Genomic DNA, 14,387 nt, shown 5'->3' on the forward strand with positions numbered 1-14,387 from the left:
ATGGTGCAAATGTCTCCGTTGAACCGATAGAATTCCCATGCGACCAATACAATTGGTTGTTCTAGTCTACTGGAGTTGTTGACATCCGATAAAGTTCTCACGTTCCACAATGCTATTACAAGTTTGCAACTTTCTTGAATTGTTTCTTCGTTTTTGATTCTGTTTCCTTCTTATTGAATTGAAGACACACCAATGTGGCCTGCAGTCAGGTGTTGGATTTGCTTGGGGCAACCCCCATATTGGGAAAGGCATTGTATACCTGATTATAGTTGCCTAGTCACCAAGTATAGGAAAAAAATCAAGTCACCTGCTCTGTGCTGCTGTCATCTGTTGTAGTTACACAGCCATCCTGTCTAAGCCATGCTTTATGCAGCTTGTTCAGCTAATGACTTCCATTGTCTTCCGTTCATCTGTAGAGGATGAGCAACGAATCGATAATAATCCAACCCTCAAAGCATCCAATCTGCTGGTGTACGGATATGTTCAAGGAAGGATAGTACCAAGAGAACATTGGCATATTCTCTAGGTATTATCCCAGATGCCACCATTGGTCAAAAATAGTTCAGATCTTCTGCCAGCATCCATGTCACGATGTCACCACTGCGCAATGTCGCTATATCTGTCATGCTTTAGTTCAATCCCCACAATGCAACTGATGCTTTTTGCAATGGTGCAATGAGAGCTCAAGATGAGCTCAGGAAGCTAATACAATGGTCTTGTGCTTGGCTTCAATCCGATCTAATGTTTGGAATTGACAGTTCTTATCCCACCTCCACAAGGGACAAGTCTGTGTGGTTGTATCCTTGCTCGTAGAACTGTCGACCAATCTCAGAATACACCACAATTTTCACCATTCAATAAATCCAGTGATCCATTAGGTTCATTTCATTCAGTAAACGTCTGAGGTGTCAATTTTCCAACAGAAGATCCACTAAAGGGACAAAACAATCATGCACTATGTGATGATTAGTAAAAACTCACCCTGCTAGCCAGGCCTTTGTGCTGGCTTGCTGCTGTGCGGAGGAGACAGAACAGTGCAGTGACCAGGCCAAAAGGCGTGTGTGTTCCAGCGAGGCTGATGGGTGGTTTTCCTTCATTGCAACCTAACATAACCAGGTTGTGAAGAGACTCGGGGCCCGGCACACAAGATGCAGGATTGCACAACACAGAGCAGGACCTGTGAGCAACATGAAAGTTTTGAGCCAAGAACAAACAAATTGATGAAGAGCAAATTATACTTAACTTCTCAAACAAACATGCATACTACCTCAAACGCTGCAGAATATCTTGCAGCACGGGAGATTCAAGAAATGGAAAAAGTGATTTGCTGCAGAATAATTCCAACTCCTCCAGGATCTCGATGGTGCTTGTGGATGGCTGAAACAGAAAAAAAGAAAAAGGAAAAGAAACAAGCACTCAAGCATTTGTACAGAAATGCCCACATTTTCTCAGGGATTTCAGTTGCAATCCTCAAAATTTTGCAGATATTCAAAAGCATCAACAGCATTGATTTTTTTTCCAATTCTAGATCGAGGCTCACAGAAGAGCTGTCTCTCGCATGCAGTAACAGAGAGTAAAATGGTAACAAACTGACAACGGGGCAGTAGACAACAGTTGGACACAATAAGTAAGAGAAAGAAAGAACAGGGAAAGAGGAGAGGAGGAAACAGTGAGCTGCCACTAAAAGCATTAGGCTATATCAGGTTAAAGGGGCTCTAATGATTGAGAGTAGGAATGAACTGGAGAAGAGATGAGAGTGGGTGACAGATGGAAGTTCACCACCTGCTTGAAGTCCTGGAGGGAAGTGTAGGATTGAACAGCTTCTTCAACAAGGCAGTTCTACAGATGAGAGAAGCGATGAACAAAAGAGAGGAGGTAGGCAGTCAGCCTGGATTTAGGGAATTTAACTGGGAAAGGGGTTATGGGAAGAACGTATGCATCTTGTAGTTGCTGGGGAAGGTTAAAGGGTTGAGAGAGTACAAGTACATAAACCGGTGGAGAGGTGCTAAAAACAGGGAGGCCACAGACCTGTTTGCAATGAGAAAATCACTTTGCGATCACTGCTCACCTCCACTCATTTGCTCCTATTTTTTTCTCGTCTATGGAATCAACTTCCACATCCTCTTGAATATCATATTCTTCCTTCCAGGTCTTCAAGACAGTAGCTCACTGTCATCATCGATCATCTCCAATCCAAAACCATTATATTTTCTACCCTCGTTAGCCATACCCAAATCCCTCCTAATGTTCCAGTTTTTCCTCCTTGGAGTTTCATTTTCCATAAATGCGTGTTTTGCGTCTTGATCCATTCAGTGTGCTAGCTCTTCCATGAGCCTCGACTCTGTATACAAAAAAAAGAAAAACTGGCATGGCTTGTGCTTCCTCCTCATCGTGGGAGATGCCAAGAACGTTGAAAGCTTCAGAGTCAACAGATTTCAGGAGAGAAGGACGTGATGCAGGGGACGCCAGCTAATAGGGGAGAGCAGTACTCCATTGAGTGAAAAACAAAGGCCTTTTCCAGGTTCTGGAGGCCAGCTATGCGATGTTGTCGGGCCAGAAGAGGACATGACTGATGGTGAGTGAGGCTAAGAATTTCAAGAGACTGAGCCTCCTCCAGTGGCTGACCACGGAAATGGATAGGTGGGTTTATTTGGCGATGCTGCCGAAGTGACAGGGTGAGACAGATTTTCCAGAATTGAAACACATATTCCCTTTATGAGACAAGCATCTCATCAATTCCAGATCAGCAAAGAGTCAATTGAATAGGGTCATGTAACTCTCCTGTCTGGCTGTTGATTGGACTGAGTACTACACAATGTAATGCGAAATCTGCAAAAAGGAAGAGATGGTTTTCTTTTGCATTGGAGAGGTAATTTATGTCGATGAGGAGCAAGATTGGTATGGTCCCAAGATACTGCGTTGGAGCACTCCAGTCGACGACACTGGGAGAGGAATCTCTCACATGCAGTGATGATCACTACAAAAATGCTCAGTTTGAGACATGGCATAATGAACTACAGCTTGACATGATAATAAAATAACCATTCACCACAAACAGCAATCTTATGTATAATATAAAGTGTTTGGTCATTTGTTTGTTACTCTTTCTTGGCCAAGTTTTAAGCTACCACAAGTTGACATTGAAGGCCATGTTTGAGGACACCAAAGGTCATTATAAAGTTGACCCACAGGCAAAAGGTATAACCACCATGGTATAAGGCTGACCCGCAGGCAAAAGGTATAACCACCATGAAGCCAATAACTCCATTGCCGTTCAATGTCAAACACACCCCAAAACCCCCGCGAGGAAAGGCTCACTTAGCCGGACAATGCCAGGTACCCACAACCCCCTAGTTTACACTCATAAATGTCATTGTGTCTCCTCCATAACTACAAAACCATGAAACCAAGCAGCCTGAAACTTTGCATGCATAAGAAGAAAACTCCAAGGAAGTGCATGACTGAAAATTTGATGTTCGTTTTAATTAAAATACTCCTTTTGAAGATAATTAAAAGCCTTATATAATTGCATCCTTCATCAGGTGCATCTTCGGTCACCACTCTTGATGGGGTTTTAAGGCGTATCCTCGGTAACCTCGCTGGAGTCTGAAGCCGCCATGTCTTTGGTCTGCTCAACCATGACTCCACTTGGAACAGACCGCAACGTTTTATTAACAATAACGTTTTTCTTTTTTCCTCTTTCCTCACATATTATTGAATGTCTGTTCATCAGAGCTACGAATCGTTGGGTACATTGCAATGGAGATACTGGTGATATCGGTGTTATCACTCTGGAGTGATCGGTGTTCCTGGATCTATCTAACTCCTGGAGATATCGGTGTTCGTTGCTTTATTTCATTTCTGCAAATGCGATCACCACAAGAATCTCTTAAACTAACCATAACTACAAAATTTAAGCTCAAGAATCGAACTTACAAGCAGTTCCGACTCCGAGAAAAGTGTTAATTTGTCCAATTCGGACATATTTGACATTTCAGGTGTCTCCGGAAGGTGTATGTTTAATGACGGTTTGACGATTGCTAATCGTGCGCCAAGCGAGCCGTTTCTTATCAACCGTTTCGTTTGAGTGCTTAAGCCACTTGGGCAAGCACTCTCCAAGCTGCTTGGTTGTTCGTTTCGGTCAAAGTTCCAATGCTTTCAATTGAACATCAATTAGATGTATGTTTCTGCCTGTGTTGGGCCCTGCGGTACCGTGCGGTGGGTGCCTCAGGAGGTGTGTCTTATCCGCTCAAAATGTGCAGTTTTATTTTTACAGGACATCGTTTTGTTTTACCTTTTTGTGTGATCTCCTTTCACTATAATCCACCCCTCACTTTTACTTTGATACAAATATAAAAACAATAAGGTCCATCCGACCACATGTTTGCCGTGATCTGGTTGTGAAAGTATAGAGCATAGATCGACATTTTGTGTTTTGTGCCTTGATATATTTTTCATTTGACATTCGATAATTTCCCACTTGAAATCCTCCTTCAAGGAATTTTGTTTAAGGGGTAGATCTTTGCGTTTGTCATGTTTATGTACTTTGTATGCGTGTGTACATTTGTGTATGCATATAAACTGTCTTACCACAAAGGCACTTGGTGTGTGTGTGTGTGTGTGTGTGTGTGTGTGTGTGTGTGTGTGTGTGTGTGTGTGTGTGTGTGTGTGTGTGTGTGTGTGTGTGTGTGTGTGTGTGTGTGTCCGTGTCCACATATGTGGGTTTCAGAATGTGGAATGGAGTCCTCCCAGGGAAGGCTCAAAGTATCCACCTTCATTTCGGTAAGGTGTCACAATTCATGGACCAAGCTGTGAAGTGTTTTTTTTGTTCTCAAAGTTTTGTGCCGAGGGCTCTCTTCAGCATCATCACTGAGTCCGGGAAAGCTTCCAACTGTAGTTTGTTTGCAATCATATTCCCAGAGATGGTTTTTAATATCTCTGTGAGGTTCTTCGTCATCATTTCTGTCGCTCCAACTAACACTGCTACAATTTTGGCATTCTTCAGCTTCCTGGATCTTTTCACTTCATTCTTGAGGTCTTGGTGTTTGATCATTTTCTTGATTTCTGCATCGTTTCGTCCAAAATCACTGGTATTAACACCTCAATTAGCAATGCCGTTTTTTTTCTTTTTTTGTACCTAAGTATGATATCTGGTCGCAACACTGTTTTCAATGTTCACACCCGACGGGATCATTAGGTCGTACGTTTGCGGAAGGTACTTTCACATCTTCAGTGGTTACTTTTGGTTCATGTTCCCACAAATTTTTTGGAACTGGGATACCAAAGATTTGCAGATGTGTCAGCGGATTACTTTACAAACTCTGTCGTGTCATCGTGTGTACAGCTGTTCTGACATGAGTATTTTTTGTGTGTGCGTGTGTGTTCGGTCATGAAGCATCACATATCATTTTCTTTGCTAATGCCACCTCCACAACTCACCTGTTTTCCTCACCCCCTCCCCCACCACTCCCCCCCTAATAAAATGCAGCACTCTCCTCCCACACCTCTGTCTCTGTCTCTGTCTCTGTCTCTGTCTCTGTCTCTGTCTCTGTCTCTGTCTCTGTCTCTGTCTCTGTCTCTGTCTCTGTCTCTGTCTCTCTCTCTCTCTCTCTCTCTCTCTCTCTCTCTCTCTCTCTCTCTCTCTCTCTCTCTCTCTCTCTCTCTCTCTCTCTCTCTCTCTCTCTCTCTCTCTCTCTCTCTCTCTCTCTCCCTCTCTCTCTCTCTCCCTCTCTCTCTCTCTCTCCCTCTCTCTCTCTCCCCTCTCTCTCTCTCTCCCCTCTCTCTCCCCTCTCTCTCCCCTCTCTCTCTCCCTCTCTCTCTCCCCTCTCTCTCTCCCCTCTCTCTCTCCCTCTCTCTCTCCCCTCTCTCTCTCCCCTCTCTCTCTCCCTCTCTCTCTCCCCTCTCTCTCTCCTCTCTCTCTCTCTCTCTCTCTCTCTCTCTCTCTCTCTCCCCTCTCTCTCTCTCTCTCTCTCACTCTCTATCACTCTCACTCTCACTCTCTCTCTCTCTTGGACTCTCACTCTCTCTCTCTCTCTCTCACTCTCTCTCTCTCTCTCTCTCTCTCTCTCTCTCTCTCTCTCTCTCTCTCTCTCTCTCTCTCTCTCTCTCTCTCTCTCTCTCTCTCTCTCTCTCTCTCTCTCTCTCTCTCTCTCTCTCTCTCTCTCTCTCTCTCCCCTCCCTCCCACAGTGTATAGCAACATTTAGTGAGGTGTCACTCTCCCCACCTCCCCCCTCCACCCTTCTCGATCTCCCCTCCACCTTCCCAGCTTCCCCTTCTTTGTCCTCAATGCCTCCCCTCCCCTCTCTCCCTACACCTGCCACCTCTCTCTGTCTCTCTCTCTCCCTCTTGCACCCCCACCTTATTGTCCCCATCAGCGAAGGTTGTATTTGCTAGTACACAATAATTCCCAAAATAACATTTTCCTCACCATCAGTTCAATCAACCCATCAGTTCCCAAATGGATTCTTGTCTTTTGTACCTTCTGAATAACAACTATGGAACAAAGTTGGAAACTTCCATTTCTGGATACCTGGTCGTGGATGCTTCTCTTGATCCTTAGAGTGATCTGCTTCCAAAAGCTAAGTAATCATTCAGGTTGGTCTGTGCTGCTGTCGATTTTATGTTCCCTATTTGTGTTAATTGTTCTTTGTATTGAGTACTCACTCCTGTGCATTCTTCGTGCTCATTACCTTCACATTCTGCGAAAGGTTATGTTTTGGTCGGCGTGTATTTATTTTTTTATTTATTTATTTATTTGTAATCTTGTGATTCATATAACTCAAAAAGTATTAAACCGAATTGCATGAAATTTGGTGGGATGATTGGTTATTAGCCAGGAAGCATCGATTAGATTTTGGGATCGTTCGGGTCAAAGGTCAAGGTCACGAAAAGGTCAAAATCGTCTTTTTACGATAACACGGTCAATTTTATTCAATTTGCATGCAACTAACGCCAAAATGTTCAGAATTCAACGCCTCATCTTGTGATATGCAATATGACACAATAACGCCCATACTCTTGTTACCGGTTAGGGGTCAAAGGTCAGGGGGGGTCACGACCTTGAAAAATATGCGGTTTTTGTCATAACGCGGTCAATTCTTGTCCGCTTTACATGAACCCAGCACCAAAATGTTCAGAATTTAATGCCCAATCTTGTGACACAATGACGTCATAACATGTCACCGGTTGGGGTAAAATGTCAGGGGGGGGGTCACGCCCTTGAAAAATGTCCAGTTTTCGGCATAACTCAGTCAATTCTTATTCGATTTGCATGAAACCAGCATCAAATGAGATTACCTTCTCTTGTTGAAACTTTGTATTTACCGAGCTTGCGAGTGAAGACTCGCCAAAACGACGTGAGTTGATTGTTGTTTAGTCCGTAGCCCCCGAAAGTCGGGGGGGGGGTCATGACATTATAGATATGTGGTTTGTGTCATAAGACCATTCATATGAAACCAGTTCCCCACACTCATACCAAGAACAAAAAAAGTAGTGGCGGCGAAGGTATGCGCTCTATGAGTGCCCGTTCTAGTTCTATATATTTTGATCAAGCTCATATAATTTTTGGCCAATCTGTTTATTTTTTCCAAACTGTTTCCCACACCCACTCACCATGTCTCGATCCCTTCTATCCCATTATTCACCACTCTTGCATTAATTCCTTCACCTTCTGTTGAATAAATAAATAAATAACCTTTATTTCTTCTTCTCCATTCTACTTCTTCCTCCCCAATCGCTCCATAAATTTAAAATGGCAATTATAAAATGTTCAATCTTCCCACATACTTGCTTCCAACCACCATTCTCCCAATCTTCTCTCCATCCACTTCTCTCTATCCCTGCATGACAAGTAAAACCCATGCCTCGCCCATCATCATGTTCATATAGTGCTGTTTTACTTCATTCATGCCCCCACATCCTCCGTGCTTCCTTCACGCCTCCACATCCTTCTTGCTTCCTTCACGCCACACCCCCTTCTTCCCCTCTGTGTCCCGGCACCTCTCTTCTTCCACTGCCTCTCATCCCTCTCTTCTCCACCTGAGTCTCGGCCCCTCTCTCCTCCCCTTGCGTCCCGGTCCCTCTCTTCTCCCCCCTGCATCCCGGACACTCTCTCCTCCCCCTGCATCCCGGCCCCTCTCTCCTCTCCCCTGCATCCCGGCCCCTCTCTCCTCCCCCTGCATCCCGGCCCCTCTCTCCCTCCCCCTGCCTCCCGGCCCATCTCTTCTCCCCCTGCGACTCGGCCTCTCTCTCCTCCCCTGCGTCCTGGCCCATCTCTCCTCCCCCTGTGTCCTGGCCCATCTCTCCTCCCCCCTGCGTCTCGGCCCCTCTCTCCTCCCCCTGCGTCCTGGCCCATCTCTTCTACCCCTGCGTCTCGGCCCCTCTCTCCTCCCCCTGCGTCCCGGCCAATCTCTCCTCCCCCTGTGTCCTGGCCCCTCTCTCCTCCCCTGCGTCCTAGCCCCTCTCTCCTCCCCCTGCGTCCCGGCTCCTCTCTCCTCCCCCGTGTCCTGGCCCCTCTCTCCTCCCCTGCGTCCTGGCCCCTCTCTCCTCCCCCTGCGTCCCAGCCCATCTCTCCTCCCCCTGCGTCCTGGCCCCTCTCTCCTCCCCTTGCATCCCGGCCCCTCTCCCTCTCCTCCCCCCGCATCCCGGCCCCTCTCTTCTCCCCCCGCGTCTCCGCCCCTCTCTCCTCCCCTTGCATCCCGGCCCCTCTCCCTCTCCTCCCCCTGCGTCCCGGCCCATCTCTTCTCCCCCTGCGTCTCAGCCCCTCTCTCTTCCCCCTGTGTCCTGGCCCCTCCCTCCTTCCCTGCGTCCCGGCCCATCTCTTCTCCACCTGTGTCCCGGCCCCTCTCTCCTCTCCGTTTCCTGGCCCCTCTCTCCTCCACATGAGCTGCCCCCTCTCCTCTTTGTGTGCTGTCCTCTTTCCACTTCCCCAGCAAGTCCCTTGGTGCCACAAGGGACCAAATTCAAAATCTCTGGTGTATGTGACGAGGCCACTGTAGGAGTATTGAGCATTCTGGCACACAATGGATGACCAGTCCCAGTGGAGGCATGCGTGAACTAGAGGGGAAGCACTCGGTAGAGTGCAAAACCTCCGCTGCCAATACTGCTGGGTCACTTAAGTGAACCTGATATCCTATTCATTGTAGGTCAAAACGGATCAGACTCTACTGAACCACGATTGAATAAAATAAACTAGATCGATGCGCATGTAGAAATGCCAAAAAAAAAAAAAAAATCGAAATTTTTTTGAAAAAAAAGTTGCAAAATTTGTTTTTTTTCTCTAACAAATTTTTTTTTTTGGTTGGAAATCACTTAAAACATGTAGAATTGCAAAAACAAAAATTCAAATAATTTTTCAAAATGGCCGCTATAGCGGCCATATTGGACTTCGGACCAAGTCCAAAAATCTAGTGGCATGATCCTTGGACCATACCAAATCCCCCCACCAAGTTTCGTCGAAATCTGTTGAGGATTTTTTCTGTAATACTGTTCACAAACAAACAAGCAAACAAGCAGTCATACACTGGTACTTACGAAATCTTCAACTTGACCTCTGACCTTGTCTAATAAAAGCTGTCTCTCGAGAAGGTAGTGACACAAACCAGAAGTTTCTACGACGATTCTGTATCAAACCATCAAAAATCGTAACGTCGACCGAAGCAAAAATCTCCATTTCTCCACGCAATAAAACCTTAACGTAACTCAACGACGTGTCTGCTCGAGCGCACTGCATCATGGGACGACCCGTGACATGTCGAGTGAAATATTTTTTATACAATCTTAAAACGTCTCCAAAACATCCGATTTTTTTTACCAGAATTTCGACAACCGAGTTTTAAGCGTCCTTAGCGATCGCAAAAACCGAAGACAAAATTAAAATCGAAGTTAAAACGAACTCGTAACGTCGAGCGAAGCAAAATACTCCATTTCTCCACATGAATTTACGGAATTATGTTTGACCTCACCGTGACCTTGACCTTTGACCGATTTTGACCAAAATCTAATCAGCGCAAGCCATCACCCTCCTGAATCACGTGGTGTAATTTGGCATTGGTAGCTTCTTCCGTTCTCGAGTTATCTATACCAAACAATCAAAAGTCGAATATTTGACCTTTGACCGATTTCGACCAAAATCTAATCAGCACTAGCCATCACCCTCCTGAATCACGTGGTGTAATTTGACATTGGTAGCTTCTTCCGTTCTCGAGTTATCGTGCCTACAAACAAACAAACAAACAAACAAACAAACAAACAGAAACGGAAGTCATCAACATACTTACGAAATCTTTAGATTTCATAAGTAACAAACACACAAACAAACAAACAGAAACGGAAGTCATCAATATACTTTCGAAATCTTTAGATTTCGTAAGTAACAAAGAAACAGACGGGGGTGAAAACAGTAACCTTCGTCCATCTTCGATGGCAGAGGTTAATAAGCCAAAGTCAACGCCCATTCCTCGATGCCAGCTTGTAAATGTGAATGACCCACAATAATCATGGAACATTGGAAGGCCAAGGAGCTCCAATCATTGTAACTCTACCAGAGGTGGACCAAAGAAAGGAATTGGAGGATTTAGCCAAGTGCACTTTGATGAGACAAGAGATGTAAGGTCAGAATGTAAGATGTAAGGTCCAGCACTGAATTTCATAACAGAAAGTTGATCGACTTTTTTTAATTCTCTTCAGTTCAGCAGTCAATGAAGCAACTCGAGCTTGCAAACGGGGGTGATGAACGGTTTAACACAGGGTGGAATCATCTGCAAAGTGATAACAGAAGATTTTCCAAAAAGGGATCGAGCTCAAGAATGCAAATCAAAACAAAGAGAGGACCCCCTCCCCTCCCCCGGGGGGACACTAGCCTTCAAAGGAAAAGCAGGAAAATAATGCAATTCAGAACAATGCACTGTTTTTAAACATGTTGTCATGCTCTTGAACAAGGCAACAAGAAATGCATCTTACATGTCAGAAAGAATGGAAACATTTTAGTCTCCCAATTTATAAGTCAAATATTTATTAACATTATCTCGCAACCAAGTGGATATTGCCAAGAACAATGATCCATGTAAATGCAATGCCTCCTCTTGGTTGAAGGCTGAACCACCATAAACCCAAGACATCGTGGTAAGAACTGATAATTGCAGTGTGGTGGCAGCAGCACACCGAGCCCTTGGTTTTTATTTATCCATCTGCCATTCACTGCATGCATTCATCCCATGACTCCATTGTTAGTGTGTGTAACTTCCCGAGGTTTGCACAAACTTCAATAATTGTTTCCAAACATGGTTCCACATGGAAACAAAGTAGCTGCAGCATCACCGAAGCACTTTGCAGTTATTATAATGGATGTGTTGCTGCTGCTTAGGATGCCATTTTTACCCTCGCAAGAGAGTATTGCATTTGGGTCCGTTTATCAGTTTGTTTCTCTGTGTCTACTGGCTATCTGGACGTAATGTGCTTACGTAAGCACCAAACGCCACCTTGTGGTAGTCAATAATACAAATTGTCCTATTTTGAACCAAGTATCTCTTTAAAGTACAGTATGTAAGGAGGAGGAGATTGGGACCATACTCTGTACAGAGTGTTGGTGCTGCTTAAGCAGTCTCCTAGGATATTGGGCACAATCCTGGACGGGTGGCCACTCCGACACAGTATACTAGCATGCTGGCACTCATTTTGCCAACCTCAGAAGGATGACAGGTATTAATTCAACAGCTGAGCAGGATTTGAACTCAGGACCCAAGGATTCCAAGCCCACCACTCGAACCATTAAGCCAACACCAGGCATACAGTATGTAAATACGTCTATAAAGTACGTACAATTAGAATGGGAGTACAACAATAAGGAGCGTGCTGTGAGGAACTTGTTTTTTTATTATAAAGTACGTACTATTGGAACGTGAGTATGGCTACAAAGTAGATATGATTGGAACATGAATCTCCACAATAAAACCAAAAAGGTCCGTTTGTCCGCTGCGTAAGCATAAACTTATGTCATCAATGCATTGCCTTCACACCACTCAAAACAGCACACAAACACCACACAATATATACCAGACAAAGCAAGTGCTTGTGAGGATCTGCAATCTGATAGCTCTTTCTAGTTTATTACCTCCACCACCAAAGGTGGACGGAGGTTATGTTTTCATCCCTGTTTGTGTGTCTCTGTCTGTTTGGCTATCTGTGAGCAGGATATCTCAAAAAGTTATGGATGGATTCAGATGAAATTTGGTGGGCAGGTTGGGTGTGCCACAAGGACCAATTGATTGGAATTTGGATAAAATCCGCATCCGGATCCAGATACCAGAATTTTTTAATTCAATAAGTGATTCTTCACCATTGAGATATAGGGCCAAAAATGATAAAAACACGATATCTCAAACAGTTGTGGATGGTTTTGGACGAAAACTGGTGGATCAGTTGGGTAGGTAACAAGAACAATCTGATTATATTTTGGTTCAGGTAAGGATGCAGATCTAGCCTATCAGTGAGATTCAAAACGTAAAATGTTCAGCCTGGCGGAGGGAGGTATGTGCTCTACCGAGTGCCATTTTAGTTAGTCCCCTACCGGTTTCACCGGAGGGGACTACAGGTTAGCTGTTGGTTTGTCCATCTGTCCCACCTGTGGTTTTTCAGACTTTTTTCCCCCATACCTTTTAACATATTCAACTGAAACTTGGTACATGGTTTTGTTGTGATAAGTTACAGAACAAGTTCGAGTTTCAGGGCGTTTCGTCAATTTTTCACCGAGTTCTGCCCTTTTTGGACGAAGAAAATATCACATCAGTCGGGGACATTTATTTTAAAGCAATTCTCGCTCTTGTTACCTCCGCCACCGAAGGTGAAGGAGGTTATGTTTTCACCTCTCTCTGTCTGTCTGTCTATGTACAAGATGTCTCAAAAAGTTGTGGGCGGATCTGGATTAAATTTGGTGGGCAGGTTCGGTGTGTGACAAGGCCAAACTGATTAGATTTTGGTGACGATCCGGATCCGACTACGAGAATTATTTAAGGGATTCTTCACCATTGAGAGATTGGGCCAAAAGTGATATATAGCACGATATCTCAAAAAGTTGGGGATAGATTCGGATGAAACTTGGTGGACATGTTGGGTGTGTGACAAGGAAGAATTGATTCAGTTTTGGTGAAGATCCGAATCCAGATCCGGATCCCATAATTATTTAAGTCATTCTTCACCATTGAGAGATAGAGCTTAACTAATATACAGCATGCTATTTCAAAGATTTGTGGAAGGATTTGGGTGAAACTTGGTGGACAGATTAGGTGTATGACCACGACGAATTGGTTTGATTTTGGTGAAGATCCGAATCCGGATCTGGATATGAGATTTATTTAACTTTAAAGTGATTCTTCACCATTGAGAGAAAGGGCCAAAAACGATACAGTACTGAATAGCTTGATATTTCAAAAATGTATTGGGCCCGATATGTTCTCGTGGATCGTGATGGAGGTATGCGCTCTACCGAGGGCCCTTCTAATATTATTGTTTTTCAATATATTTTTCAGCTGACACAATGACTGACATATCTGAAGTTTCATGCATTTCTTATGACATCTGGCCAACAATAAGTTTCTACAAGGTACACAAAAACAACATGAGTGCCTTTGGTATTTGTACCACAAACAAACCTGTCGAGCTTTGCCGCAGTAGTAGGCTTCAGTGTACAGCAGTAGGGTTGTTGCTAAAGGCCAGAGGTAATCGCTCAAAGGATGCTGAACTAACGCCTGCAGACAATGATGCAAGCAGCTCTGCACAAAACCCCCCAGACCAGCTACATGGCTCCAACTGATTGGTGGTGGTGGTATCAACGGTGACTCGGCACTGCGGGACCGAAACGGACACAGGGACAAACTAAGCGATATGTGCACTGTAGATTCCCCTTCAACTTACATAAAGTTTGCCCCAATAAAGTTTATAGAATTGCAAAGTGACTATCAAGTTAGACACAACAATCACATGTATAAAGCGAATAGACGAATATTGCATATTAGCAAAGGCTATAAATTAAGGTGGACATGACTACTTACCCACTCACCAGCTGGGCTTGCAGCTGATCCTCCCAACTAGCTGCCCGAGTCACAGCTGTTAAGAGGACCAGTAAGGTCTCAGCAATGCAAAGCCGCATATCTTTGAGACCTTCAACCATGTAGGATGGCCCAAGGAGGGTTGGTATCTTCTGAAGTTGCTCCACAAGCAATGGATACATCTCTCTGCCAGCCATTTGGGTATTCATTAGACAAGATGTATAACCAACAAACTTGAAAGTGTAGGTTTAATTTCAGGGCTAAAGCAACATGCAGTACTTGCACATTTTGACCAATGGAAAGTTGGGTTGTGAGTTTGCATACTACCTGTATGTATACTACAA

The 14,387-nt window shown here is 44.5% G+C and overlaps 1 protein-coding gene across 1 annotated transcript in view; it reads right to left on the reverse strand.

Moving 5' to 3' along the window:
- RPAP1 (RNA polymerase II associated protein 1) overlaps positions 1 to 14,387 on the reverse strand; it is a 160,440-nt gene that overhangs the window by 21,387 nt on the left and 124,666 nt on the right. Inside the window, exons 16-19 of the mRNA XM_085894861.1 lie at positions 14,047 to 14,229; positions 13,648 to 13,840; positions 1,268 to 1,377; positions 982 to 1,177 (exon numbers count right to left, since the gene is read on the reverse strand). Coding sequence (XP_085750987.1) covers positions 982 to 1,177; positions 1,268 to 1,377; positions 13,648 to 13,840; positions 14,047 to 14,229 — 682 coding nt within the window. The remainder of the gene's footprint in view (positions 1 to 981; positions 1,178 to 1,267; positions 1,378 to 13,647; positions 13,841 to 14,046; positions 14,230 to 14,387) is intronic.

This window comes from Eptatretus burgeri, chromosome 9, assembly GCF_056783735.1.
Source record: "Eptatretus burgeri isolate ZD-2024b chromosome 9, Ebu_testis_v1, whole genome shotgun sequence".
Lineage (NCBI taxonomy): Eukaryota > Metazoa > Chordata > Myxini > Myxiniformes > Myxinidae > Eptatretus > Eptatretus burgeri.